Here is a 24,921-nt window from a genome sequence, read left to right on the forward strand (position 1 = left end):
TGTAACACCAGGCTGGGGGGGAAGGGAGGGGAGGCAGTCCATGGATCAAATGCCACAGACTGTTTTCACCAAGGTTTAGATTTTCTTGAACAAATGTCTCATTTGCTATAGGACCACTTGTGGAGACTTTAAGTGGTTGTTTTTTAAAATTTTTTTCACCAGTTCTGCTGGGGAATGGGTTTGTGGTTCATGTTACCATACAAGAAACGGGGCCCCCAAGCTTATCATTTACCTATAAACACTTCAGCATGTATCTCTAAAAGGACCATATTTTTTAAATACACATAAAATTTACCATCTTAATCACTTTCAAACGTACCGTTCAGTGGTGTTAAAAGTATTCACATTATTGTGTGCAACCCATCCCCACAACTTTTCATCTTAAAAAACTGAACTACACCCATTAAACAACAATTCCCACTCCTCCAAGCCCCTGGCAGCCATATTCTACCTTGTTTCTAGAGGTTTAATTATTCTAGATACCTCACATAAGTGGAATCATACATTATTTGTCTTTTTTTGGCTAATTTCACTTTGTAAGGATCGTTTTCACAGCTGAAAAAAAAAATTTGACAATGTCTGAATACCATTAAACATCTAGTCAGTGTTGAAAACTCCAGTTGTCTAAATTTTTTTTTTAATAGTTCAGTCCTTTGAGTCAAAATTCAAATACGGTCCATAAATTAGTCAATATGTATTTTAAGTCTCTTTTAATCTATAGGTGCCCCTCCACTTTTTTCCCTTGAAGTTTACTTATAGGGTAAACTAGGTTGTCCTCCATGCCTCTTGCAGTCTGGATTTTGCTAACTGAGTACCTGTAACATGGCTGAACTTGTTCCTTCGTTTGTGGTATTTCCTATACATCAGTGGTTCGATATAGTAGGTCAGCATTTCCTTGATCCTGTTCTTCCTTGTAAAACTGAAATAGCCTGAAGCTCCGGGAAGGAAAACTGAGACTTTAACTGGAACTGCTTTGAATGTACAGACTGAGGAGAGTTCGCTTTCTTTACGACACGAAGTCTCTCCACCTAAGGACATGGCGTCACCTTCCATTTATTAGGGTTTCCTTTCGTGTATTTCAACACAGTTTTACAACGCTCCTCTCTACAGGTTTCACACAACCTTGTTAGACGTATTCCCAACTGACGAAAAATTCTGATGCTTTTTCTATTTGTCTTTTTTTTTTTCAGAATTTTTTTCTTCTATTACTTTTAATTAGTTACCGGTACAGAGAAACATTATTATATTGATCTCTTTAGTTCTAATAGTGTAGATTCTCTCGGTTCCTCTATGTTGATAACCACATGGACTCCACATGGAGACAAAACTATCCTCAACTTTCCAGATTTTATAACTCACTTCTTTTTATTTTATTGCATTGGCTAGGAGGACCTCTAGTATAAAAATGAAGTACTGATAATAGGCTTTCTTATCTCACTTCACTATTAAGTTTGATATAGACTATTGGTTTCTAATAAAAACATTTTCATGGGCTAAGGCAGCCCCCCCCATCCTAGTTTGCTATGAACTAGTATGAACTCATTACTAGAGGGTGTTAAATTTTATTGAATGTCCTTTCTGGTGTTTCTTAATTTGTTAATGTACTGAGTTACATCAACAGATGTTCTAATGTTAAACTATCCTTGAATTCCTACTATGCATGGTCATAGTGTATTATCTTTGAACATTCTACTGACGTCAATTTTATTTAGGATTTTGAACTCTATGGTCATAAATGAGATTGGTTTACTTGTATGCTAGTATTAGTGCTCCTTGTTTCGGTATCAAGGTTAGCCTAACCCCACAAAATGAAATGGATGGCTTTTTGTTTCTGACATAGCATATAAAAGAAACAAATTTTCCTTGTGGATTTAACAAAATTTGCCTATGCCTGTGGCATCTTTTATAAATAAGAATTCTGTTGATTGACTCAGTTTTTCTTATGGTTATGCTTTATTCAGGTTTTCTATTGGGGGTAATTTTGGTAATTCATATTTCCTGGGATACTATTCAACTAAATATCCAAGATTTTTGGCACAGACACAGTATTCTTATACTTTTACAGTTCTACTGTATCAGTAATTGTCTTTTTTTTTTTTTTTCCCAAAAGATGTGCTTTTGATGTTATTGAGATTTTTTTTTTTTTAAGATTTTATTTATTTATTCAACAGAGATAGAGACAGCCAGCGAGAGAGGGAACACAAGCAGGGGGAGTGGGAGAGGAAGAAGCAGGCTCATAGCAGAGGAGCCCGACGTGGGGCTCAATCCCGTAACGCCGGGATCACGCCCTGAGCCGAAGGCAGACGCTTAACGACTGCGCCACCCAGGCGCCCCCGGATGTTATTGAGCTTATTAACTTTCCTTTCCACTTCATCAATTTGTATTATTTTTTCTTCTACTTTGTGTTCACTTTTTCTAGCTCCAGAGCTGAACACTTTAATCATTTTTCTTTTTCTTTTTGGAAGATTTATTTAACAGAGAGAGAGAGTGAGCGAGCGAGAGAGCAAGCACAAGCAGGGGGAGCAGCAGAGGGAGAAGGAGAAGCAGCTCTCCACTGAGCAGGGAGCATGATGTAGGACTCGATCCCAGGACCCAGGGATCATGACCTGAGCCAGAGACAGACACTTCACCGACTGAGCCACCCAGGGGCCCCAGATCATTTATTTTTCAATCTCTCATTGTCTTTTAATTATTTGATTTTAATAAATGCTTTTAAAGTTACACGCTTATTCTCTAAGTATTGTTTTAGCTGCTTCCCACAAGTATCTTCACCATATTCTCAGATTTTGCAATCTCCCTTGTGACTCTCTTTAACTTAAGAGCAACAGGAATGCATTCTTAGTTTCCAAACTTTTAAAAAGCATTTACATTGTTGTTTAAAATCTTTAACAGCATTAGTAGCCTGTTTTTAATATGCTGAGTCCTTGAGACATATGCACATAAACAATTTTTTTGTGTTCCTGATGAACATAAAAGGAATGAACATTTTGGTTCCTTGGGTACAGAATTCCTAGATCAACCTTTATAAGATTCTGTTGCTCAAAGCTATTATATCTTTACCTATTGCTTGATCTAACAATTGATACAATGTTAAACATCTCCTTTGTGTGCATCTACTGATTTCTTCCTTTAATTCTATCACCTTTTAAGGTTTTAATTTATTTACTTGAAAGAGACAGAGTGAATGAGAGAGCGAGAGCACAAGCCAGGGGGAAAGGCAGAGGGAAAAACAGACTCCCCACTGAGCAGCGAGCACAACGCAGGGCTTGACCCCAGGACCCCAGAATCACCACCTGAGCCGAAGGCAGACGCTTAACCATCTGAACCACCTAGGCACCCCAACGATTGTCGTATTTTCTTGGTAGATTGTTTCTTTCATTATGAGATAGTCTTAACAGTCCTTCAATGTGTTTTGCCGTAGGCCCCAATCTTGTTATTACTGTCTCATTTGTTTTACTTTCTTCTTTTAAAACCTAACGTGAGCTTTGAAGTTTTTTGGTTTTGTTTTTTATACTCAGACTTATCTGTTTCTATGGCTGGTCTTGTTTCTTCCATCCTGTATTCTTCCCGTGTTTACTCCTTCTTGCAATGTCGTCTTTACCAGTTCTTCTGGTGATTTATGTGGGTGATAAATGCTCTTAGTTTTTATTTGCCTAAAATACCTACTTTGCTCTTGTTCCTGAATAATTTAGCTATGTTTAAAGTTTTGGGTTGAGAATTAGTTTCCTCTGCACTTTGAAGATATCTCACTGTCTCCTGTCACCGATTTTGCTTACGTGGCATCTCCCAACAACGTAACTGTTTCCTCTGTTAGCTTTCAGTATTTTCTTTTCATTCTTGGTTTTCTACAGCTTAAGATATGTCAAAATATGAATTTACTATTACCTACCTACTCGGTACTCAGTATTTATGTTAAGGACTCACTTTTTTCCTTAATCCCTGAAAAACCTCAGTTATGACCTCCTCAAATATCTTACCCTCCACTGTCTTCTCCTGCGACTCTTTCCAGAAATGTCTTAGAGACTCACTGCAGCCTGTGTCTACTGCTCCTTGATGCTTCTCTCTCTGTCCCACTGAGAGGGAGAACTCCCAATACCATTTTCTAACTTACTAAAATCTCTGCGCCTTATCTCTAGTTTAGACCGTCTACTTACCTTATTTCAACTTATTTGTTGTTTCTAAGATTTCTAGTGGCTTTTGACTTTATTGAGTATACCCTACTTTTATTTCCGTATCTAAGTGCAAGGTTATGGCATGTGAACCACAAAGCCCTTCCTTAACCGAGCTTTTAACTACTGAAACCCTGGCTGTTGAGCCTCCGAGCTTTCTATAAATTCTAACCACCCTAGAAAATTTCAGTCTTCTGGTGATCAACGCGTGCTATATCTCTACAATTTTCCTTCAAATTCAGAACTCTATGGCCTTTTGTTTGCTGCATTACGTACCACGCTTTCTCTTATTGCCCAAGACGAGGCTTTCCAAAACACAAAGCCCGTCGGAGCGCCGAGCTGTACACTGAAGTTGGTTAAAAAAGAAAGCCAGATCAAATACTTTTTTTAAAAGCTAAATACTTTTCCTTCAAGTTCAGTGGAAAAGCAACGAAGCTTTCGGAAGCACCTGCAACATTCCCAACTGAAGTCGGCTGAGAAAAGAGTAGGTACTAAGGCAGAAGAGGGAGCTGAGAGGAGTCCGAAGGTAATCATCTCTCTCATTAGCATTCCTTCCTACTGTTTGCACTTACACTTCAGCTGTTCTCCAAGTACGGAAGCACAGCTAATACGACACCAAAGCAAAAGCTGTTCCTACGGGAAAAACACAGACGTTTGCACTTCCAGAGCTACCCTGACCTGGTTTGCTGAAAGATGAAACAAAGACTGCTGAACACGTCAAACCCATGGCTTGCACTGCTACCGTCTGTGACCAGCAAGGAAGACGAGGCTTACACTTCCCAGCAGAGGCCGTAACAGAAGCTGATGCTTTAGAGGACATCTGTCAATCTTATTTTCATTATGACGTAGGCAAACAGCCAAGACTGAACCCGAATCAACATTTGCCTTTTACATACTCTGCGTTTTCTTTAGAAATGACACCAAACACTCTCAAGAAGGATCACATTACTCCTTTTGAAATTTTGTGAAGTTACCTCAACTCACTGGCCAGCTGAAGTTCACCAAGAACTCCACACAGTGAAGATACAACAGCCCACGTGCAGATTAGGTCTAGATGTCCGTAAGGCAACTTTTATACGCCAACAATGTTTTCTGAACAAATCCACATGACAAGCTGTCTGGATCAGAGACAGAAAACCGCGAATGATCGTGCATTTCAGAAATGAGAGGTGCTTGGTCCTTTTCATTTCTTCAGAATCTTACAGGAAAGTCCATTTCATAATTTAAAAGAAGAAAATAAGAAAACAAAGGAAACCCTAACAGCTTTATTTGGGGACAGAGGAAACCAGAGAACAGAATGAGCAAACTTGGGGCAGGAGTAACTCGAGTTTACTGAATAAGCCAACACTGAAAGAAAAAGCCGTAAGAAGGATTGCTGGTGTGAGCGGAGGGAAAACAGGACGTCCGCAGCCAGTCCGGCAGCGAGCGCTCACTGGTCATCAGGGGCGTACGGCCACGACGTCACACACAAACACTAAAGGTATCCCAGGTCCTCTTGACAAGGACACACACTGCACAGCTGAAAGTGATGCCTCATCAATTCAAAGTTAAAATGAGTTTTATAAGAGAGAATTAACAAAGTCACATAAACACAGTGAAGAACTGGACATTAACTTCTTTCTCATGACACTCAACGTATATTCAAACGATATACTGTGCAAAATGTCTTATCTGCTCCACACAACTGTACTTTTTTGAAGATAAAACCGTATCTCAGTCATCCCAACCTCCACGGTAACTTGCAGAGTGCCACCACGCTGAGACAGGAACGCCAGCCTTGCCATCTCCGTGTCAGCCTACGAAGGAACCAAATCCAACAGGAGCACAAGCCACGGCAACATGGAGCCCCATTCCTCACCGCAGGCAGCAAGCCTCTGCAAGTCTGGGCTGCACTCAGTGAGGCCTGAGAACACGGCATCCTATGGAACACCGGCTTTCAAACTTCTCTGACCACAGTCCACAGCAAAGACGTGTTTTACATCACAGCTCTACACACACACCTATGCACGTCACCGCACAGAACAGTCCGAGTGACCCTACTTAACTGAACCTTACCAAGTATATTGAGCTCTTATTTTCCATTTTATTCCTTTCTGTAAAAAAAACTGCTGGTCATGACCCACTGAATTTTTTTTAATCCATCAAAGGGTTACAACCCGTAGTCTGAAGAACAGCACTGCAGGGCAGTGATCTTCAATGGGGTACAGATACCCCTGGGGGTGCACAGAGATTTTTCAAGGATTCATAGACACATATTGTTTTAAAGGAATCAACTTCTTGTCCCTCAATGTGCATAAACATTCTTCCCTAGAACAGAGCGGGGTTTGAGCGCAGATAATCCGTGCCTACCTCCCTTTCTTCAACAGCCTTCCCCCACTTAACAAGAGACAGGCCTTCTGCCCACCCTAAACTGGACTGTGGGTCACCGCCCCGTTGTGTAAACGCTCCTCTCCCATATCAAACCAGAGGGACAATTTAAAATATCAGTGTCGGTAATAAAAAAGTGAATGACTAATAACTGGGGAACAAATCTCTGGCAGGTCAGGTGATTGCAAAGTCTGCTTTCAACAAAACTGAAGGAAGCCTAATCGAGTTGCCAGCCAATAGAATAGAAATATTTTTGAAGATGAGGACTCCGTGACTTAACAGATAATTCAGAGAGAGTTTAAGAGAATGCAATAATCATCACTATAAAATAAACCTCCCAGGGCACCTGGGGGCCTCAGTCGGTTAACCATCTGTCTTCGGCTCAGGTCACAATAATGGAGTCCTAGGATCGAGTCCAGCATCGGGATCCCTGCTGGGCAGGGAGTCTGCTTCTCCCTCTGCCCCTCCCCCTGCTCCTGCTTTCGCTCATTCTCTCAAATAAATAAAATTTTTAAAAAATAAATGAAATAAAATAAAATAAACCTTCTATTTCCATCTATTTATTTATGAGACTAAGGGTTCTCAGCACTCACATCAATTTAAAAAAAAAAAACAAAACAAAACTGGGGGCACCTGGGTGGCTCAGTCTGTTAGGCGTCTGCCTTTGGCTCAGGTCATGATCCCAGGATCCTAGGATCGAGCCCTGTGTTGGGCTCTGCACTTAGCAGGGTGTCTGCTCGGGTTTCCCTCTCTCCCTTCCCCACTCTGACTTGTGTTCTCTTTCTCTCTCAAATAAATAAAATCTTTAAAAAAAAAAAAAACAACCTGTAACTTATCCTTTCCTACAAGTAAACATTATTCACGCAGAGGTTATGACTTCATTGGGAGGGAGACCCAATTATCTCTCATAAGACCTGCACCTCCAGTAATTTTTACACTTCATTATATTTTAAAGGTATAAAATATTTACAGTGTGATCAACCGTGCACTTATGAATAATTGTAACGGTAACTCAGTGCAGAAGAAATATGCATGTGATTTCTGTCACAGAGAAGTCTGACGAAATTTTCTTTAAAAAAGGCTTTAAGCATCAAATATCACCGTGGCTCTCAAAGTGTGGCCCCTGAGCCAACCGCATCAGCACCATGTGTTAACCTACTAGAAGTGTAAACTCTAGGGGGCGCCTCCGTGGCACAGCGGTTAAGCGTCTGCCTTCGGCTCAGGGCGTGATCCCGGCGTTATGGGATCGAGCCCCACATCAGGCTCCTGTGCTATGAGCCTGCTTCTTCCTCTCCCACTCCCCCTGCTTGTGTTCCCTCTCTTGCTGGCTGTCTCTATCTCTGTCAAATAAATAAATAAAATCTTTAAAAAAAAAATTTAAAAAAAAATGTAAACTCTAGGACCCCGCACACCTAAGTCAGAAGCTCTGGGGGAACTCTCTGCTCTAATAAACCCTACAAGTAAAATTCTGATGCACACTCAAGCTTGTGTTCCTAAAAAAAGAAAAAAGATAACACAACTTTTTAGAATAAAATTCTGAGGGAGATGTAAAACTCAAAACCCAACACAAGGAGGGGAAAATGTGAAATTTCTGCTAAAAAGCTTATTCACAGATTTTTAAAAATGAATGGTGATAGACAGTAAATCACTGATTCTGCTGAGTATGTTTAAGAGTATGAAGTTTTAATTTAAATTCTCAGTGTTGACAATATCACAGAATCTATATCTTTGGCACCTTTTTACATTTAAAATGAGAAATTTTAAGGGTCGATTTTAAAGAAGGTGTGAGGGTGACTGTGGTTACTTATGCAGTACTTCCGCGGAGTGAAGCTCAGTAACTGGGCGGTCACCAGTCTCGAGCAGCGGTTCCCAAACTGTGGTCCTTACACTGCAAGCACCTGCAGCCCACCAGAAATGCAAACGGTCCCGCCGCAGCCCCACACACTGTTCTAACAAGCTCTCGGCGGGGGGGGGGGGGGGTTTTTCCNTTCCAGCATCTGAATCACCCAAAGAGCTGCTTAAAACACCGACTGCTGGACCCTGAGCCCAGAGCTGCCGACTCAGGACCCAAAACGGTGACTGTGACGCTGGTGCTGCCATTCTGCGACAACACTCTGGGGACCACTGGTTGGAGGGCCGTGGAAGCCACAGCCGTATTTTCCTAGGTCAATGCCCAACGCGTAACCCTGTTCCTCATCCTTCGGGGCCGGGCCCTCTCGACACGCTCCCAGATCTGCCTTGTATGCCTTCCCTCTCTCCTCACTCAGTCCAAGTCCTAGGAGTTACAGATCCGTGTGACTCCGGCTCCTTCTTCACAGCCAGCACCCAGGCCCCACGTCTGCCTCACAGGGGGTCCTAAGTCTTCGCTGATAAGTAAGGGATCATCTGTGGGACTGACTCCATGAAGTGTCAGTACGTGACGGTCTATGACACGGCCGAGGCTCTTTCTCGAACAGCCCCGTGCTGCTTGGCCTGGGCTCTCTCTCGGGCACGAAGAGCACCGAGAGCCCTGTGTCCCAGGGCTGTAGCCTACCTACATTACGTACCATCGTAAAGTTCACAGACAAGGAAAAACCTGAATCCTGCACTTTCCAGCGTGTTCTAGCAGCTCCATTCTTAACTGTAGCCTCTAAACAGACTTAGTTGACGGCGTAAATACAAGTAAAATCAAGGTGTGTTCAATGATAAAATTAACATCGTACTACCAAGAAACTTGACATTTTAAGGCAGTCTTAGTAGGGGGGGTTAGAGAGAGACTTAGGAACTTACCCTCTTTAGCCAAATATAACTCTTTAAATTTTGCTCTCTTTTGATTAAATTCTTGCTCAAGCTGCTGCTGTGCACGTAAAAATTCTGCATTAATTTTTTCCAATTCTGCTACCCGTTGCTGAAGAGAAACTGGAAAAAAAAATACTAGTTAACAAGTAATAACTTTTATTTATAAATTAAGTTACAAGAATAAATTAGTATTCCAGCTGCACATTTCTATAACAAAACAAGTACTCAAGCTTCTTCCAAAGATCCAATATAGTCTAGAAAATTCTAATCTTCACTTCTGTAGACTTCATACACACTGTGAATGAATCATATAATGTGCAACAGCATATATATGGAGAATCACGTAAGGCAAATTTCCCAAAAGAGAGCTTCTGAAGTTCCTTCGTACAAATGACAGAATGTCTAACCTACTTCTGGACTTATCAAAGATTGGAGGATTTGGGCCCCATCTTGCTAGCTCTGGTTTCTCTCGAGCATTACAAGCCAAATTTAACAGGTTCTCTGATTAGGAAAGCCATACCAGCCTAAATTGTTCTTCCAATTTCAAGAGGACTCATTACCATTATACTGAAATCATAGTCAAAAACCCTTTCATATAGAAAGGATACAGAACTCTATATCACGTATGAACTCTCGATTACTGGGAGATTATCCGGTTTGTAGACGCACGGTAACTGGGACGTGTCAGGGGCCGAGACGCATTCTTGCTGCAGCGGCTACATAATGTGGTTACACCGGATTAAATGCTTCTCCTGAACAAACCCGGTTCTCCTGCTTCAAGCAGGAGTGGGAGATCCAGGAGTGCAAACCCCACCTCCTCCGCCCCGACAGGAACCCAGCCACAGAGCAGTAACTCTAATCCCTCTGGGAGATGCCGACTGGTACTAACGCCACCACTGCCTGAACACCCAGGCCAGCAGAGGTCCCAGGTCTCTAGTAAAACCCACTCCACATAATGATGATTTGTTACAATTTTAACCATGATCTGAAACTCTCTCTGAAGGCCCTCCCCTCCCCTAACCCGGTCCTCAATTATAGTACACAGAAAAGACTGGGGGGAAAATGCACCAATGATTTATCTGTGAGTAATAGATGTGGGCTCATTAATTTCTTCCATGTGGTTTTCAAAGTTCTCTACAATTCCTCTGATTAAAAATAATGAACTAATAAAATCAGCATCTAACACCATGTTCATCCCCACAACATCTTCAGACCAGCCTCATTACAGATCCGACACTATGGCTACAATCCGGGTCAGAAAGGGGAGGGACTGCTGTTTGAGCTCCACTGTCTGCTATTAAAGGTAAGGTGTCATTTTGAGAAGCAACTATCTAGGGTCTTTAGGTCACAGCAAAGAATGACATCTGGTCATGTGAACATTTGATAACTTTTAGAGAAAAAGAGGGATGGAGAATCTATTAGAGGGGGAAAATCTGCAGTTATCACGTACTTACTATCTGAAATCTCCAAGGAAGCTTGTTATCTGTGCTATTTATTTCTCTTGGTATTTTTATTGCCCAAATCCCAACTGTTAAATAAACAAGCTTTTCACTTAACATTTTGACATTACGGTTAGCTACTGATTACAGCATGAGGTCCGGACTGACTCAGGGGAATCAAGAAAAAAGAAAACGCAAGATCCCTGTGTCCTTCCTTTTCCCTAACACACACACTCCCACCCCACTCCTACCATCCCAAAACACGCACAAAAGTGGCCACACCTTTCAACATATAGGAACTGAAGCGAATGAATCAATAAAAACTAAAATGCAGCCTTTAAAACTGCAGCCAAGGGGCGCCTGGGGGACTCAGTTGGTGAAGTGTCTGACTCTGGATTTCAGCCAAGGTCGTGATCTCAGGGTCCTGGAGTGGAGCCCTGAATCCAGCTCTGAGCTCAGCGGGGAGTCTGCTTGTCTCCCTCTCCCTCTGCCCCTCCCCCTGCTCCAGGCTCTCTCTCTCTTAAATAAATCAATCTTAAAAACAAAAACAAAAAAACCAAAACTGCAGCCAAAATTAAGTGCGCCTCCAGCACTCCCAACCCCGTCCGGGCTCTGGCCCGCACCCGCAGGTCTGGCTGCCTCTCTCTGGCTCTGGGACAGTTTTCAATTCCAGGAATCATGATCCCTTTGAGGATATACCAGCTCCCTTACTCTCATTTGTTTTTTAATTAAACACATTTAAACCCACCTCAAGTTCTTCTAACCTACTGCAATTCTACGGCAAAGGGGAGGCCAAGACAGCTGAAAGGAAAGATTGCCTCTACTGCCGTATCTGGAAAAATCCATTCACCGTGCATAAGACAGCAGAGAAGTCTGCAAACGGGCATGCCCTAATGCATTAGCGACCCGCCACAAAGCAAGCTGAAAAGAGCTCTCATCACACAAAGTACTACACTATTTTTCTAACATGGTCACTACCAAGTTCACAATAACTAGCTAACAGTTCATGTTACAAATACTTAGCCTGGCACTCAGAAAATTAGCTGTAATTATTAAACTAATGGTACTTAGTTTTTTATTTTTTTTTAAGATTTTATTTATTTATTTAGACAGAGGTACAGCCAGCGAGAGAGGGAACACAAGCAGGGGGAGTGGGAGAGGGAGAAGCAGGCTCCCAGCAGAGGAGCCTGATGCGGGGCTCGATCCCAGGACCCTGGGATCACGCCCTGAGCCAAAGGCAGATGCTTAACGACTGAGCCACCCAGGTGCCCCTAAACTAGTGGTATTTATTTAACGAATAAGGGAAAAAGGCAGAATGATCAGGTGACTTTGTATGTAGCCACAGAAGACCAGAAGTCACTCCAGCCTCATGACCCTGACTCAGTTCCCATGCCTGGACTTCCAGCTCAGACCCTTCCCTGTGACCTGTATCCTCACAGCACCATGAACAAAACATCAGTACTAATGCCAGCCTTCAACAACATTAAGCCTTCCGTAACTCAGCAGTTGGAGCTGCTGGTATCTCTGCCTTCCTGAACCACTCCACGCATTCTACACGCTGTTACCTTCATCTGGATGGTAAGAAAAAGTGGGCGCCTGGCTGGCTTGGTTAGAAGAGTGTGAAACTCCTGATCTCAGGGTTGTGAGTTCAAGCCCCACACTGCGTGTAGAGGTTACATAAAAATAAAAGCTTGGGGCTCCTGGGTGGCTCAGCTGGTTGAGTGGCTGACCCTTGATTTTGCCTCAGGTCATGATATCAGGGTTGTGAGATTGAACCCCACATGGGGGTTTGCTTAAGATTCTCTGTCTCTGTCTCCCTCTCTCTCCCCCTCTGCACATCCCTCCCCTGCACACACGCACACTCTCTAAAAAAAATTAAAAAGGAAAAAAGAAAGAAAGAAAAAAGGGGAAAACTATCTTATGCAATGGCTATTTTTAATGCTTGACACCCAAAGGGAAACATTATTACATCAATTACTCAAAATGTCTGAAATAAGCAACCATACAGAAAGGAAAAAGAAAAAAGAATAATATGGCAAATAAATGAAGGAAAGGCTCCATAATTCTTAGATATATTTCCTTCCCTAATCCTGATATGAATGAGAGAACATGTAATAACTTAAAAATATTTCTAAGTCCCAAACCGTATTAGTTTGATGAGACATAAGCAATCGAAGAAAACCAGTCTAAGTCAAATATTACTACAACCGTATCTCTTTGTTTAAAGATGTTCAAGACCCAAGAAAACACCTAAAAAAATAAAACAACAACACATAACTTCAGTAGAACAAGAGAATCTGAACATTTTAACTCAAAAGTCTTAATTTGTGTCTCTTTGGGTAAAACGAAATTATTAAGTATGGTAGGAATATCCACCCAATGGAATAATATCAAGCCAGAAAAATTATATTAAATAAAAAGAACAAGATACAAAATTACACAACCCAATATGAGCTATGCAAAAAATGCATAGGAAAAAAAAAAGACTGGAAAGAATATGCCAAATTACATTCAGAGTGGTTGCCTCTCTGAACCAAAAACTACAATAATAAATTACATTGAGCACATTGATTTCAATTAAAAAGGTAATTAAGTGCTTCATCTTTTTTTTTAATCATTATAACTGTATCTTACCACTACATCTCAATCTCTCTGCTTATAAAAAGTGCACATAATTTATCCCAATGGTCTTAAAATGTTTTAACATACTAATCATTTTTTATAAGCTACACTTAATTTTCCCAAGACAATTTGTTAAACCAGATAAATTTCCTAAAAAAAAATATAATCTCTTAAATCCTGTTTCAGAAGTGGCCTTCCAGCTAGTAAACTGCCTTCTCTCGGTGCCCTAAAAACTGATGACGTACAACTTCTTTTAGGAATTACTAAAAATGATAATTATCACACTAAATCTACCCACTAAGCTGTGCTTTGTTCAGGCTAACATTTAAGTAAATCTACAAGTTCTCAGCACGCCTCAGGAGAAGGGAGAGGCCAAGTCCAGCGGGGAGGGCTAGCAGGGAATCCTCATCGCAGACAGACCACATCCACAAGCAGGTAACGGACCACCGTTACCAAAGGTTTCACAGTATTAGAGCAAACAGACGTGGCATTTGGGAATCACTTTGTCCAAATGACTGAACAATCACAATTCTTTAGTACCACAGAAAGCTGTCCTTTCACACAATCCCATTTCACTTTCTATCATCTCCAAAGCATCTGACTTTGGCAACTTTAAAAACCTGCATCCTTTTACCTTGTCCACTTACTCGGATAAACCAGTTCTGCCACAGAACTCCATCTGGTTAAGACGTCTACACAGAACCGCTTCTCAGCCCTTCCTTTTGTGAATCAAACTGAAAAACCTTACTTTGTCTTTCTTCTTTTTTTTTTCTTTTTTGCAACTCTCAAAGCAATTAGGTGTCAAAATACTTCAGATAGAAGAACACTTTTAAGATCATGGGTTTCAAATAAGAAAGCCAACTGAAGACATTATTACGAACCCAGGAAAGATACTAAGTGAAAGAACAAACTAGCACCAAATGTTCACAGCAGGAAAAACAATGAAGTATTCAGGAAGATTCTCCAAAAAGGGAGCGATGAATTAAAGAAAAGAAACGATGGAAAACCTGATTTGGGGGTGGGGCTGGGGGCAGAGGTGAGAGGAATCCAGACGTAAGAGTCTGTTCTCATTTTCAGCCTCCCTAACAATGCTGACCATCAAAACCGATCAACAGTCACCAGGCACCTGCAGTGTGGAGGGAATCTTGTGGGTCGAACGCTCAGTTACGGGTTACGGGTTACGGAGTAGAGCAATCGATCACAAGACCACAGGTCTGCAAGGGTTTGAGAGATTAGTCAGTGCATTTCGGACTGAGCCTCAATCCGTTAATGAGTTGTTAAATTTAGTGATTAGCAACCCGCTTTTTAAAACTAATGAAAAAGAACAGAAACTATCAGCAACACAATCTGGGTTTACGTTATTTCATGAAATCTGTATTTCAGATGCTCACACATTTACACGGCTTGTAACGGGAAATGTGTTTCTTACTGCAGACAGAGGTCAAAACAGTCTGAAGAGCACCAATTCCTAACTCATACAGGACCCCACTCCCACAACACCACAGACCGGTAGTCCCACGGCTTCCACTGGAACCTAAAACTAGCAACTCATTTCACTGCCTCACAGAGCAGTCGTTCCACCATTCACAGATATCAGATGATCCTTCCCCCTCCCTCCGGTCATGGGTCATCTGTAAGATCTATTTTTAGTCATACAACCCTAAACCGGCTTCCTTTGAGATCTTAGTTCTGCCCTACAGAATTAGGAAAATGTCTCATGTCTGCTATCTCACACCTGTCCTCTCCTTTCTCCTCCAGGTGAAACACCTCCGGACCCTTTAATAATTCCTAAATTCTTCACTATCTCAGTTGCTGTCCCCACATGCTACAGTCAAAATTCTAAATAAAATAGGACACTCTGACCCGCATCACCTGCACAGAGTCTAGCAGAAACATTGTATCTGGAGGGCTACTTCCTTAAGAACATTCTACAGGTTGGCCCCAGCTTTCTTTGGAGACAAGCCCACACTCCCATTCTTACCCCACGAGATTAACATAATCTAACACGGTCCTTAAACCCTTTTTGCCTGAACTTCTTAAGCCAAGACTCCCTCCAACCAATACCCAGCGCACTTTCAGCCTCCTTGCAGAGTTCTGTTTTTGTTTTTGTTCTTAAAACAGAGTTTTAAGTCAGAACCAAAGAGAGAGCTCTCCAGCACATCACTCGAGATCTGGGTGGAGGATTGCTCTATTAGCTACAAATTCATTCCAACTACCATTGTAACAAATCACACTTCTTCACCTTACCCATGATTTGGTAACAGTGTAGTCAAACACTTATGAAAATTCAGAGATAATCTATCTACAATTTTGGAGTCAGAAAACTGCTTCAACCCAAAGCCACGCTCTCATTATATGAACTGGGGCAAAAGCTCAACCTTTCCAAGATTTCATTAAAATAAAGATGACACCCGTTTTGAAGAGTATCACAGGCTCTGAGGATTAGAAATGCCATCATACAAAAGCAACCCACATACAATAACCGCTCCAATGACAGTTACTGTTCACTTCAGAATTTAAGAGTTGCAGGTTCAAAATCCTGCTAAAATAAATAAATAAGTAAAGGGGCACCTGGGTGGCTCAGTCACGTTAAGCATCCAACTCCTGATTTCAGCTCAGGTCACGATATCAGGTCATGAGATCGAGCCCCAAGTTGGGCTCCATGCTCAGTGGGGAGTCTGCTGGAGATTCTCTCTCTCTCTCTCTACCCCCACTGCCCTCTCTCTAATGAATAAATAAATCTTTAAAATAGAGATGTTCATTTGGCTCAACTTTTTCTAGAAAGTCTTCCTAGTGATAATTACAAAATCACTATATTTCTAAAAATTCTCAAACCACTTGTTCAAACCATCTATTTTTTTTCAATGTTCCAGAAATTATATTCAAGCAAAGTTATCAATTGAGACAAACATGTAAACAAAGCTTTGACAGAAAGTAAAAAATACAGGAGTAACTGAACAAAAAAATAGGGATTTCAGTGAACGTTCAGTAGGCCAACAATGAAGTCTAAACCACATTCCAGGCTCCATTCCTACATTACTCTAAGTCCATAAAGCTATGTTCCACCATGTGTTCCCACTTGGGCATATACAATGTACACCATGAAAAAAGTCTCCAATAGTTGCCAAACAAGGATAACTTCAGAAATAAGCCAATTATGTGGCTGAAATAAACTCTGAACGTTTCTGAATACCAGTCAAGATATATGGTAAGTTCAGGCATCATTACGTGCACTTGACCAGGTAATCTTTAAATCATCTTAATTTCTTTTTTTTTTTTTTAAAGATCTTATTTATTCGACAGAGATAGAGACAGCCAGCGAGAGAGGGAACACAAGCAAGGGGAGTGGGAGAGGAAGAAGCAGGCTCATAGCAGAGGAGCCTGATGTGGGGCTCGATCCCACAACGCCGGGATCACGCCCTGAGCCGAAGGCAGACGCTTAACCGCTGTGCCACCCAGGCGCCCCAAATCATCTTAATTTCTGATTACATTTAGTCCAATCACCGTACCCGTCAAACGCTGGTGTTCAACAGTGGAGTCAAGTATGCATGGATAGAGATGGACCGTTACCTACTCAGTCTGTACTATTTTCCAAGTGTTTCCAGCACCGCAGAACAAGCCAGATGAAAAAGCACGATGGCCAATGGACTGATCAGCAGATCTATTTTCTAACTCTGGATATTTAAATAGTTTAGTTGCCACTTACAAGACAAAGAAGGCTACTCAAAACTCAGTATCAGGCTCACTTAACAAAATGGCGAAAAGAATTCAGTTTTCTGCCTAGAATTCTAGTGGCATTCATAAGTAGAACTATGTCCTACCACTTCAGGACCGGGATTCGGACTTTTAAAAATTCAGTACTGGGGCTCCTGGGTGGCTCAGTCGTTAAGCATCTGCCTTTGGCTCAGGGCTGTATCCTAGGGTCCTGGGATCGAGCCCCGCATCGGGCTCCCTGCTCCACTAGGAGCCTGCTTCTTCCTCTCCCACTCCCCCTGCTTGTGTTCCCTCTCTCGCTGGCTGTCTCTATCTCTGTCGAATAAATAAATAAAATCTTTAAAAAAAAAAAAACTTCAGAATCAATGAAGTTAATTCAATCCTTATTTTGGGCTTGAATTTACCAAGTGTTGGTAAGGCTGCTGGTGGGAATGCAGAACAGTGCAATCGCTTTGGAAAAGTTTGGCTGTGTCTTATAAATGCACACTTACCATACAATCCAGCTATCCCACAATCCCACAAATAAAAACATACATCCACACAAAGATTTGTATACAAATGCTCGCGGCAGCTTTACTCACAAAAGCCAAAAGTTGAAAACAGGCCAAATACCCCCTAAAAATGGACAAATAATGATGTACCCATACAATGAAATGCTTACTCAGCAACTAAAAGGACTGCCTCCTAACACACACGACAGGGATAAAATCTCAAGAACGTCATGCCCAGTGAAAGAAACCAAACACAAAAAGTAGGATCGCACTTATATGAAATTCTAGAGTAGGCCAAATTATAGTGACAGGAAGGAGATGAGTGCTTCCCCAGAAGCCGGGTAGGGGTTAAACTGTAGGGGCACGAGCCAATCTGGGGGAGTAAAATGTTCTATAACATGGTTATGGTGATGGTTACAGAACTGCCTGTGTTTGTGAAAAACTCACGGATCTACAGAGTTAAAAGTTATTAAATTTCATTGTATGTGAACTATTTTAAAAACTTTACTGAGGTAGGAGTTAAAAATCACAAGAATAAATCAGTGCTTGGGACAGAAGTGATTTCCTTGTCAGGCCGATGTTACTATCCTTGCAACACTCCTCTGAAATTCTCTCTGAATATTTAAGTATTGTTCCTTGCTAGAAACAGTGGAAACAGACCTCCTACGTCCTGCTCATTGCTACCTTTCCAACACCTAGAATTGCGACGGGCCCACAGAAGGTGTTCACTAAGCATTTCCTAGAAAAACACGTGAACAAAGAAGTGAGCTACAGTGGCTAAGCCCATCTGTGCAGAGGAACATCAGTCAAGACTTGAAAAGACAGCAAGGACCTGGAGAAGCAAAGGAGAGAAGTGTACTTCGCTGGGAATAATCAAGGACAAAGGCAGCAAGGCAGTAAGCATACGTATGCAGGAGCGAGTGAGCGAGCAAATGTCTCGAGTTTGCAGAAAACAGTCACTTTTCCCACACAGCACAGGAGTCCCCTGGAGCTCCTTCTGGGCTTGTGCTTCCCACCTGGGCAGCCACCAGCCTCATGAGGCGACTGCACGCCTGAAAAGGTCTAAACTGAGTTAAATATGTTAAGTATGAAATAAATACGGAATTCTGAAACCTTTGAACAAAAATATCTAAAATACCTTAATTTTTATAGTGATCACATGTAAAAATCATCTGGAATATACTGCGGTAAATAAAATACATTATTAAAATTAATTTCCATGGAGGGGCGCCTGAGTGGCACAGCAGTTGGGCGTCTGCCTTCGGCTCAGGGCATGATCCCAGCGTTATGGGATCGAGCCCCACATCAGGCTCCTCCGCTATGAGCCTGCTTCTTCCTCTCCCACTCCCCCTGCTTGTGTTCCCTCTCTCGCTGGCTGTCTCTATCTTTGTCAAATAAATAAATAAAATCTTTAAAAAAAAATTAATTTCCATGGAAAGCTGTACACCAATGTTCACAGCATTATTCATAACAGCCAAACAAGGAAGCCCAATGTTCATCAACTGATGAATGCATCAACAAAATGTGGTATTCATACAACAGAATATTGTTTGTCCATTAAAGGAACACAGTACAGGGGTGCCTGCCTGGCTCAGTCAGAGGAACGTGCAACTCCTGATTTCAGGGTCGTGAGTTCAAGCCCCAAGATGGGTATACAGCTTATTTAATTTAAAAAATTAAATAAACCTAAAAAAAAAAAAAAGAAGTACTGATACATGCTATAAGATGGATGGCCCTTGAAAACATTATACTAACTGAAAGACGCCAGACACCAAAAGCTACACACAACATGATTCTATGTATTAACTAAGATAATACGAAAATAAGAGGATCCAGAGAGACTAAGAGTAGGAAAGTGGGTACCAGGGAGAGTGGGGAGCGGTGGGCAGTGACTGCAGATGGTGTGGGGATTCTTTTTCGGGTGAGAAAATTGTTCTAGAAATCGGTGGTGATGGGCGCATGGCTCTGTGGAAATTCTAAAAACCAGAGAACTGTCCAGTTTAAAATGGGTGAACTTGATCGCATGTGAAAGGAATCTCAATATAGCTGTTGTTTTAAAAAGTTAATGTCACCTGTTTTTCCATTTGGAGTTCCTGTTTTGGTTTTTTACTCTTTTAATGTGGCAACTAGAAAAAGTAACGTTACACTCTTTGGCTGACGTGACATCCCTATCGGCCAGCACTGTTCTGGAGGGCTAGCCGGCACCCTGGCTATTCCGAGCGCTCGTCTTGACCCCTAATTCTCCTACCCTCTCTAGTTCTCCCAATTTGCCAGCCTGCTTCAATTATCCCCATCCTCCGCAGCTGACTTAGACCCTGAGGTCGGTAATCTTAAAACCCCAGGTTCCCTCCCTCCCCGTGCTTTCACAGGCACACATGCTGCCCGAACTTGGCCCACAGACTTTAACTGCCCTAAGGAGCTAAGAAGTCTGTGCCAGAATGCAAAATTCACTAAGACACTGAGCACCTCGCTCAGTTCCGCGGGCATTCTGTGATGACGGACGCAGCGCACGAACTCACGAACTCACACTCTCACACTCCTGTGCGAGCTCTCTACCCCCTGCAGACCACGGCTGTAGCGGACAACCACCGTATCAATGGCTGCCCACCAACTTTTCAATGGTCTTTCCACATTTATTATTTTTTTGAAGATTTTGTTTATTTATTTATTTTTCAGAGAAAGAGAGAGAGAGAGCGCACAAGCAGGGGCAGCTGCAGGCAGAGGGAGAAGCAGGCTCCCCACTGAGCAGAGCCTGACATGGGATTCAATTCCAGGACCCTGGGATCATGATCTGAGCTGAAGGCAGATGCTTCACGGACTGAACCACCCAGGCATCCCAATAAACTTTTTTTTTTTAAATGCCATTGGTTAAACTTTGAATGGTTTTCTAATTCAAAAACATGAACACCTTTAGTAAAGCTGTAACTAGCAGTCTGGCAACTCTGACCACCTCCACATACTATCACCACCATGTCCTCCCACCAAAGTCTGCAGGGTTCAAAGGAATGAAAAACTCACGTATTTCAAGGCTTAGCTCAGAAGTAGACTTCTCTTCCCATCCGACTTAATACAATACTTTGTAAGCTCCAATTTTATCTCCTAATAACCCTTAGTGTTCTTGGCGTCAGAAAACAAAGGATATGGAAAAAGCAGAGTTTAGGCAGGAATGCAGAGAGTATGCTGAAAAACCTTGTAAGTGAGAAACAGACCCCACTGACAGCAAGGAAGGCTGGGTCACAGAGAAACAAAGAACAATGACTAGAACTGAGCTGAAATTTCGTACGTTTAGTATAAAAGCAAACAAATCTAATTCTGAAATTCAGCAGCACTGGAAAAGTCACCAGCTTACAGCTCAGTCCTAAAACTGATACTCATAGTAATAAATCATTGATAGAAGATTTAATGATGGGGGCTCCTGGGCAGCTCAGTCAGTTAAGTGTCCAACTCTTGATTTCAGCTCAGGTCTTCATCTCAAGGTCATAAGTCCAGACCCCACACCGGGCTCCATGCTGGGCATGGAGCCTACTTAAAAAAAAAAAAAAAAAAAAAAAAAAAAATTTTTAATGATGTCCAGTGCATTTTGTTGAAGGAAACAGGGTAAGTGTAATTTATTTTGGAAAAGCTGCTAAGAAAAATACATGCTATGCTCCGAGCACCCAAAATGTGGCCTCTATATACTGTTTCCCACTAAAAGGAACCAGAGCTCCTTGGAAAAAATGACTAATTCCAGGCCTGGACAGGAAGGTTACGAGACAAAGCTGAAACGTTGTGGCATCTGTTGGGATTGTATCAAAGGACTTAGGAGTCTTAGAGAACACAGTGGCCAAAAGAGATCATTTGAACATCAAAGCACCCCTCCCCCTCTAGATATATTCATTTCCTAATCCTCAGAACCTACAAATATTAAACTTCTATGTCCAAAGACATGATTAAGGACCTTGAGGAGTTTATCCCGGATTATCCAGTGGGTCCTAAATGCAATCCATATGTACCTTTTTAAGAAACACGAGTTGTGCTACAGACACAGAGAGGATGGCCACGTGACCGCAGAGGTGGAGGTCGGGGTGGGGTAGCCTGCTTCTCCCTCTCCCACTCCCCCTGCTTGTGTTCCCTCTCTCGCTGTCTCTGTCAAATAATAAAATCTTAAAAAAAAAAAAAATGAAGGAAAACACAAATATAGATTATTTAAATCCACATATTCTTGATATATAAAGGAAAAAAAACCTGATTGGTCACCTTTGAAGGATTCTAGGCAACCAAGTCATTACTTTGAAAACCTACCAGGGACAAGTATCACTCCTTTATTCTCCGTTTCCTACGCAAACTCAAGCAGAATTTACAAGGAGCAGTCTTCCGTACAGAAGTACTCCAGCTGGTAATTACCATCGGACAAACCCTAATGAATGGAGGCATCTAGGAAATGGTCATCAATGGTCCTCACACCTCGAAAAGAGCCAACCAGACATTTTGTGCCCCCTGAGGGAGGTACATGCTACCACTATGGGATGGTCTTTAAAAAGCAAAAGAAATCCACCACCCACCCACCCACACACACAAAACACCAAAAACCACATAACATACCAAAAAAACCTAGATCTGAGTATGACTTTAGATCCAACTTCCAATTTAGAGGAAACACAGAAGACAGAAGAATATGGAGAACACCAGAATAAGGATGCAATTAGGAAGTCATAGGGGCAAACGTGCCACAGAATGGTCATCGACAAATAAATTACAAGGGGGGAAAAGAACAAGACAGATCAACCAATTTTAATGGCCCTTATTCTGGATTCTGATTTGAACAAACTCAATTGTTTAAACTGAGACAACTGGGGAAATGTCCACCCTGACTGGATATTTTGTGTCATGATAAAGAATGACTGTTAACTGTGTTTAGCTGTGATAATAGTATTGTGGCTGTTTACACAGACACTGAAATGTTTCCAAATGAAATCATAGATGTCTGAGATTTGCTATTTAAAAATCCAGGAGAGGAAGTAGGAGGCGATTATAGACAAACAAGACGGGCTACACACTGACGGTCATGACACGTGGAGGGAGGGTGGTGGGTCCACCTACTAAACTTTTTACTTTTTAAGTGTTTAAAATGTTCCACACAAAGGACTGTAAGTTTATTTTTTAAGTCTCTCCTCTTCTGTGTTGGAAGGCTTACCTCTAAATTAGCTGAAAAATAACACGCCCATAAAACATCATTCCAGGGCACCTGGGTGGCTCATTTGGTTAAGCACCCAACTCTTGATTTCGGCTGAGGTCATGATCTCAGGGTCAGGAGACTGAGCCCTGCGTGGCTCCGTACTCAGTGGGGGAGTCTGCTTAAGATGCTCCCTCTCCCTCTGCCCCTCCCAGCCCTCGTGCTCCTCCTCCCTCACTCCTCCACCATTCCAGATAATGGGGCATTTTACATATTCACACATATAATTCACAACGGAGAACTACTGAATAAAAAATTTGTTTCTGATCACTACAAATTCCTTTAATATAAAATGGTCACTGGTTTAGAATATTCTTTTTTAAATCTGACAGAGAGAGAGAGAGAGATGGATCGCGCACAGCGGGGAGAGGAACAGAGGGAGACAGAGAAGCAGGCTCCCCACCGAGCAGGGTGCCTGATGTGGGACTCGATCCCAGGGCCCTGAGATTGTGACCCGAACTGAAGGCAGACATTTAATCAACTGAGCCACCCAGGCGCCCCAGTTTAGAATATTCTTAAGATTTATCATTTATAGGGGAAAAATCAAACCTCTCTTAGAATCATGTTTTATTATACTGTAAATTCAAATTCCCTATGTACACAGTGTACTTCACTATAACACAGAAAATCTAAAATATGTCATTTTCTGACTCCCTACCCGTGTGTTGTAAAAAGGCTACCTACAGCTACAGAACTGACATTAGGAGTTATTTATCAGAAAAAAGTTCTTCAGGGGCGCCTGGGTGGCACAGCGGTTAAGCGTCTGCCTTCGGCTCAGGGCATGATCCCAGCGTTCTGGGATCGAGCCACATCAGGCTCCTCCGCTATGAGCCTGCTTCTTCCTCTCCCACTCCCCCTGCTTGTGTTTCCTCTCTCGCTGGCTGTCTCTATCTCTGTCAAATAAATAAATAAAATCTTAAAAAAAAAAAAAAGTTCTTCATAAATATATAAGGAAAACACAAGGGTTTATAGTTTATATATAAGGAAAGTTGAATGCATTATTTATGAGCTTTTCAGAAACATCAAGGTCATACGTAAGAGGGATCTAAATTTTGATAAATAGCTATCCTGCCTACAAGATAATTAATTATATGTCCCCGGAAGGGGACACAGGAAACCAACAGGTAAACATTTCAAGGAGAGAGCACTGATGTTAATATTAGCGGGGGGGGGGGGGCAGGGGGGGCCAAANAATATTGTCCTGCTAAGACCTAGAGAGATCTCCCTGTGACTGTACGTAATTAACAGGGGAGATTAATACAGGAGACTCATGCGTCACCTACATGGGAATTACAAACAGGTGTAATACCACCTCCTAGGGGTGCTCTGTTAGTCACACTGTTTACTCACGTGAAGCTCACTACTTAATTATAATTTTCTTTACACTAAGAGTTTTATGCTGTTAGTTTTTTCTTTTAATTGTGTGTATAATTTTGTATCAGAATGGTACAGAGGCACTCTAAAGCATTCTGTTAGAAACCAGTGGTTCTCAGCTGGAGGTGACTTTGCTCCCCAGAGGACATCTGGCAATGTGGGAAACGTTTCTGGTTGTCATGACCTGAGGGGAGGGGTACTGACACCCACCGGGTGGAGGCCAGAGATACTGCTCAACACCGTACAATATCCACAACGATGAATTATGTGGCCCGAGAGCCCAACAGTGACGTAGGTGAGAGATCTGCTATGAATTCACAGGGCTGAGACCTTCGGAGCCAGACTGACCGTGTAGGTGACAGGGAAACAGTCCCTCCTACCCTAAAGTTCTGAGGTTCATCCAGTCCAAATCTACAGCGAGTCCCTAGAGTTCCGCCACATTCTCTCCCACGCTCACTTAGCATCTATCTGCACAGGGGCTTCTCAACACTCACAATCTCACAAGAAAATGAAGTCAGGGACGCCTGGGTGGCTCAGTCAGCTCAACGTCTGCCTTTGGCTCAGGTCATGATCTCAGAGTCCTGGGATCCAGCCCCACATCCCCGGTCATGATCCCAGTCCTGGGATGGAGCCCAGCATTGCCCTCCCTGCCCCATGGGGAGCCTACTTCTCCCTCTCCTGCTCCCCCTGCTTGTGATCTGTATCAAATAAATAAATAAAAACTGGGAAAGGAAGGAAAGGAAGAAGGAAGGCGG

General features: G+C 42.2%; 1 protein-coding gene across 1 annotated transcript in view; it reads right to left on the reverse strand.

Moving 5' to 3' along the window:
- RABEP1 (rabaptin, RAB GTPase binding effector protein 1) overlaps window positions 1-15,626 on the reverse strand; it is a 68,421-nt gene extending 52,795 nt beyond the window's left edge. Inside the window, exons 1-2 of the mRNA XM_011237032.3 lie at window positions 15,623-15,626; window positions 9,306-9,434 (exon numbers count right to left, since the gene is read on the reverse strand). Coding sequence (XP_011235334.2) covers window positions 9,306-9,434; window positions 15,623-15,626 — 133 coding nt within the window. The remainder of the gene's footprint in view (window positions 1-9,305; window positions 9,435-15,622) is intronic.
- Window positions 15,627-24,921: the final 9,295 nt, after the last annotated feature.

The sequence above is a fragment of the Ailuropoda melanoleuca genome, chromosome 17 (assembly GCF_002007445.2).
Source record: "Ailuropoda melanoleuca isolate Jingjing chromosome 17, ASM200744v2, whole genome shotgun sequence".
Lineage (NCBI taxonomy): Eukaryota > Metazoa > Chordata > Mammalia > Carnivora > Ursidae > Ailuropoda > Ailuropoda melanoleuca.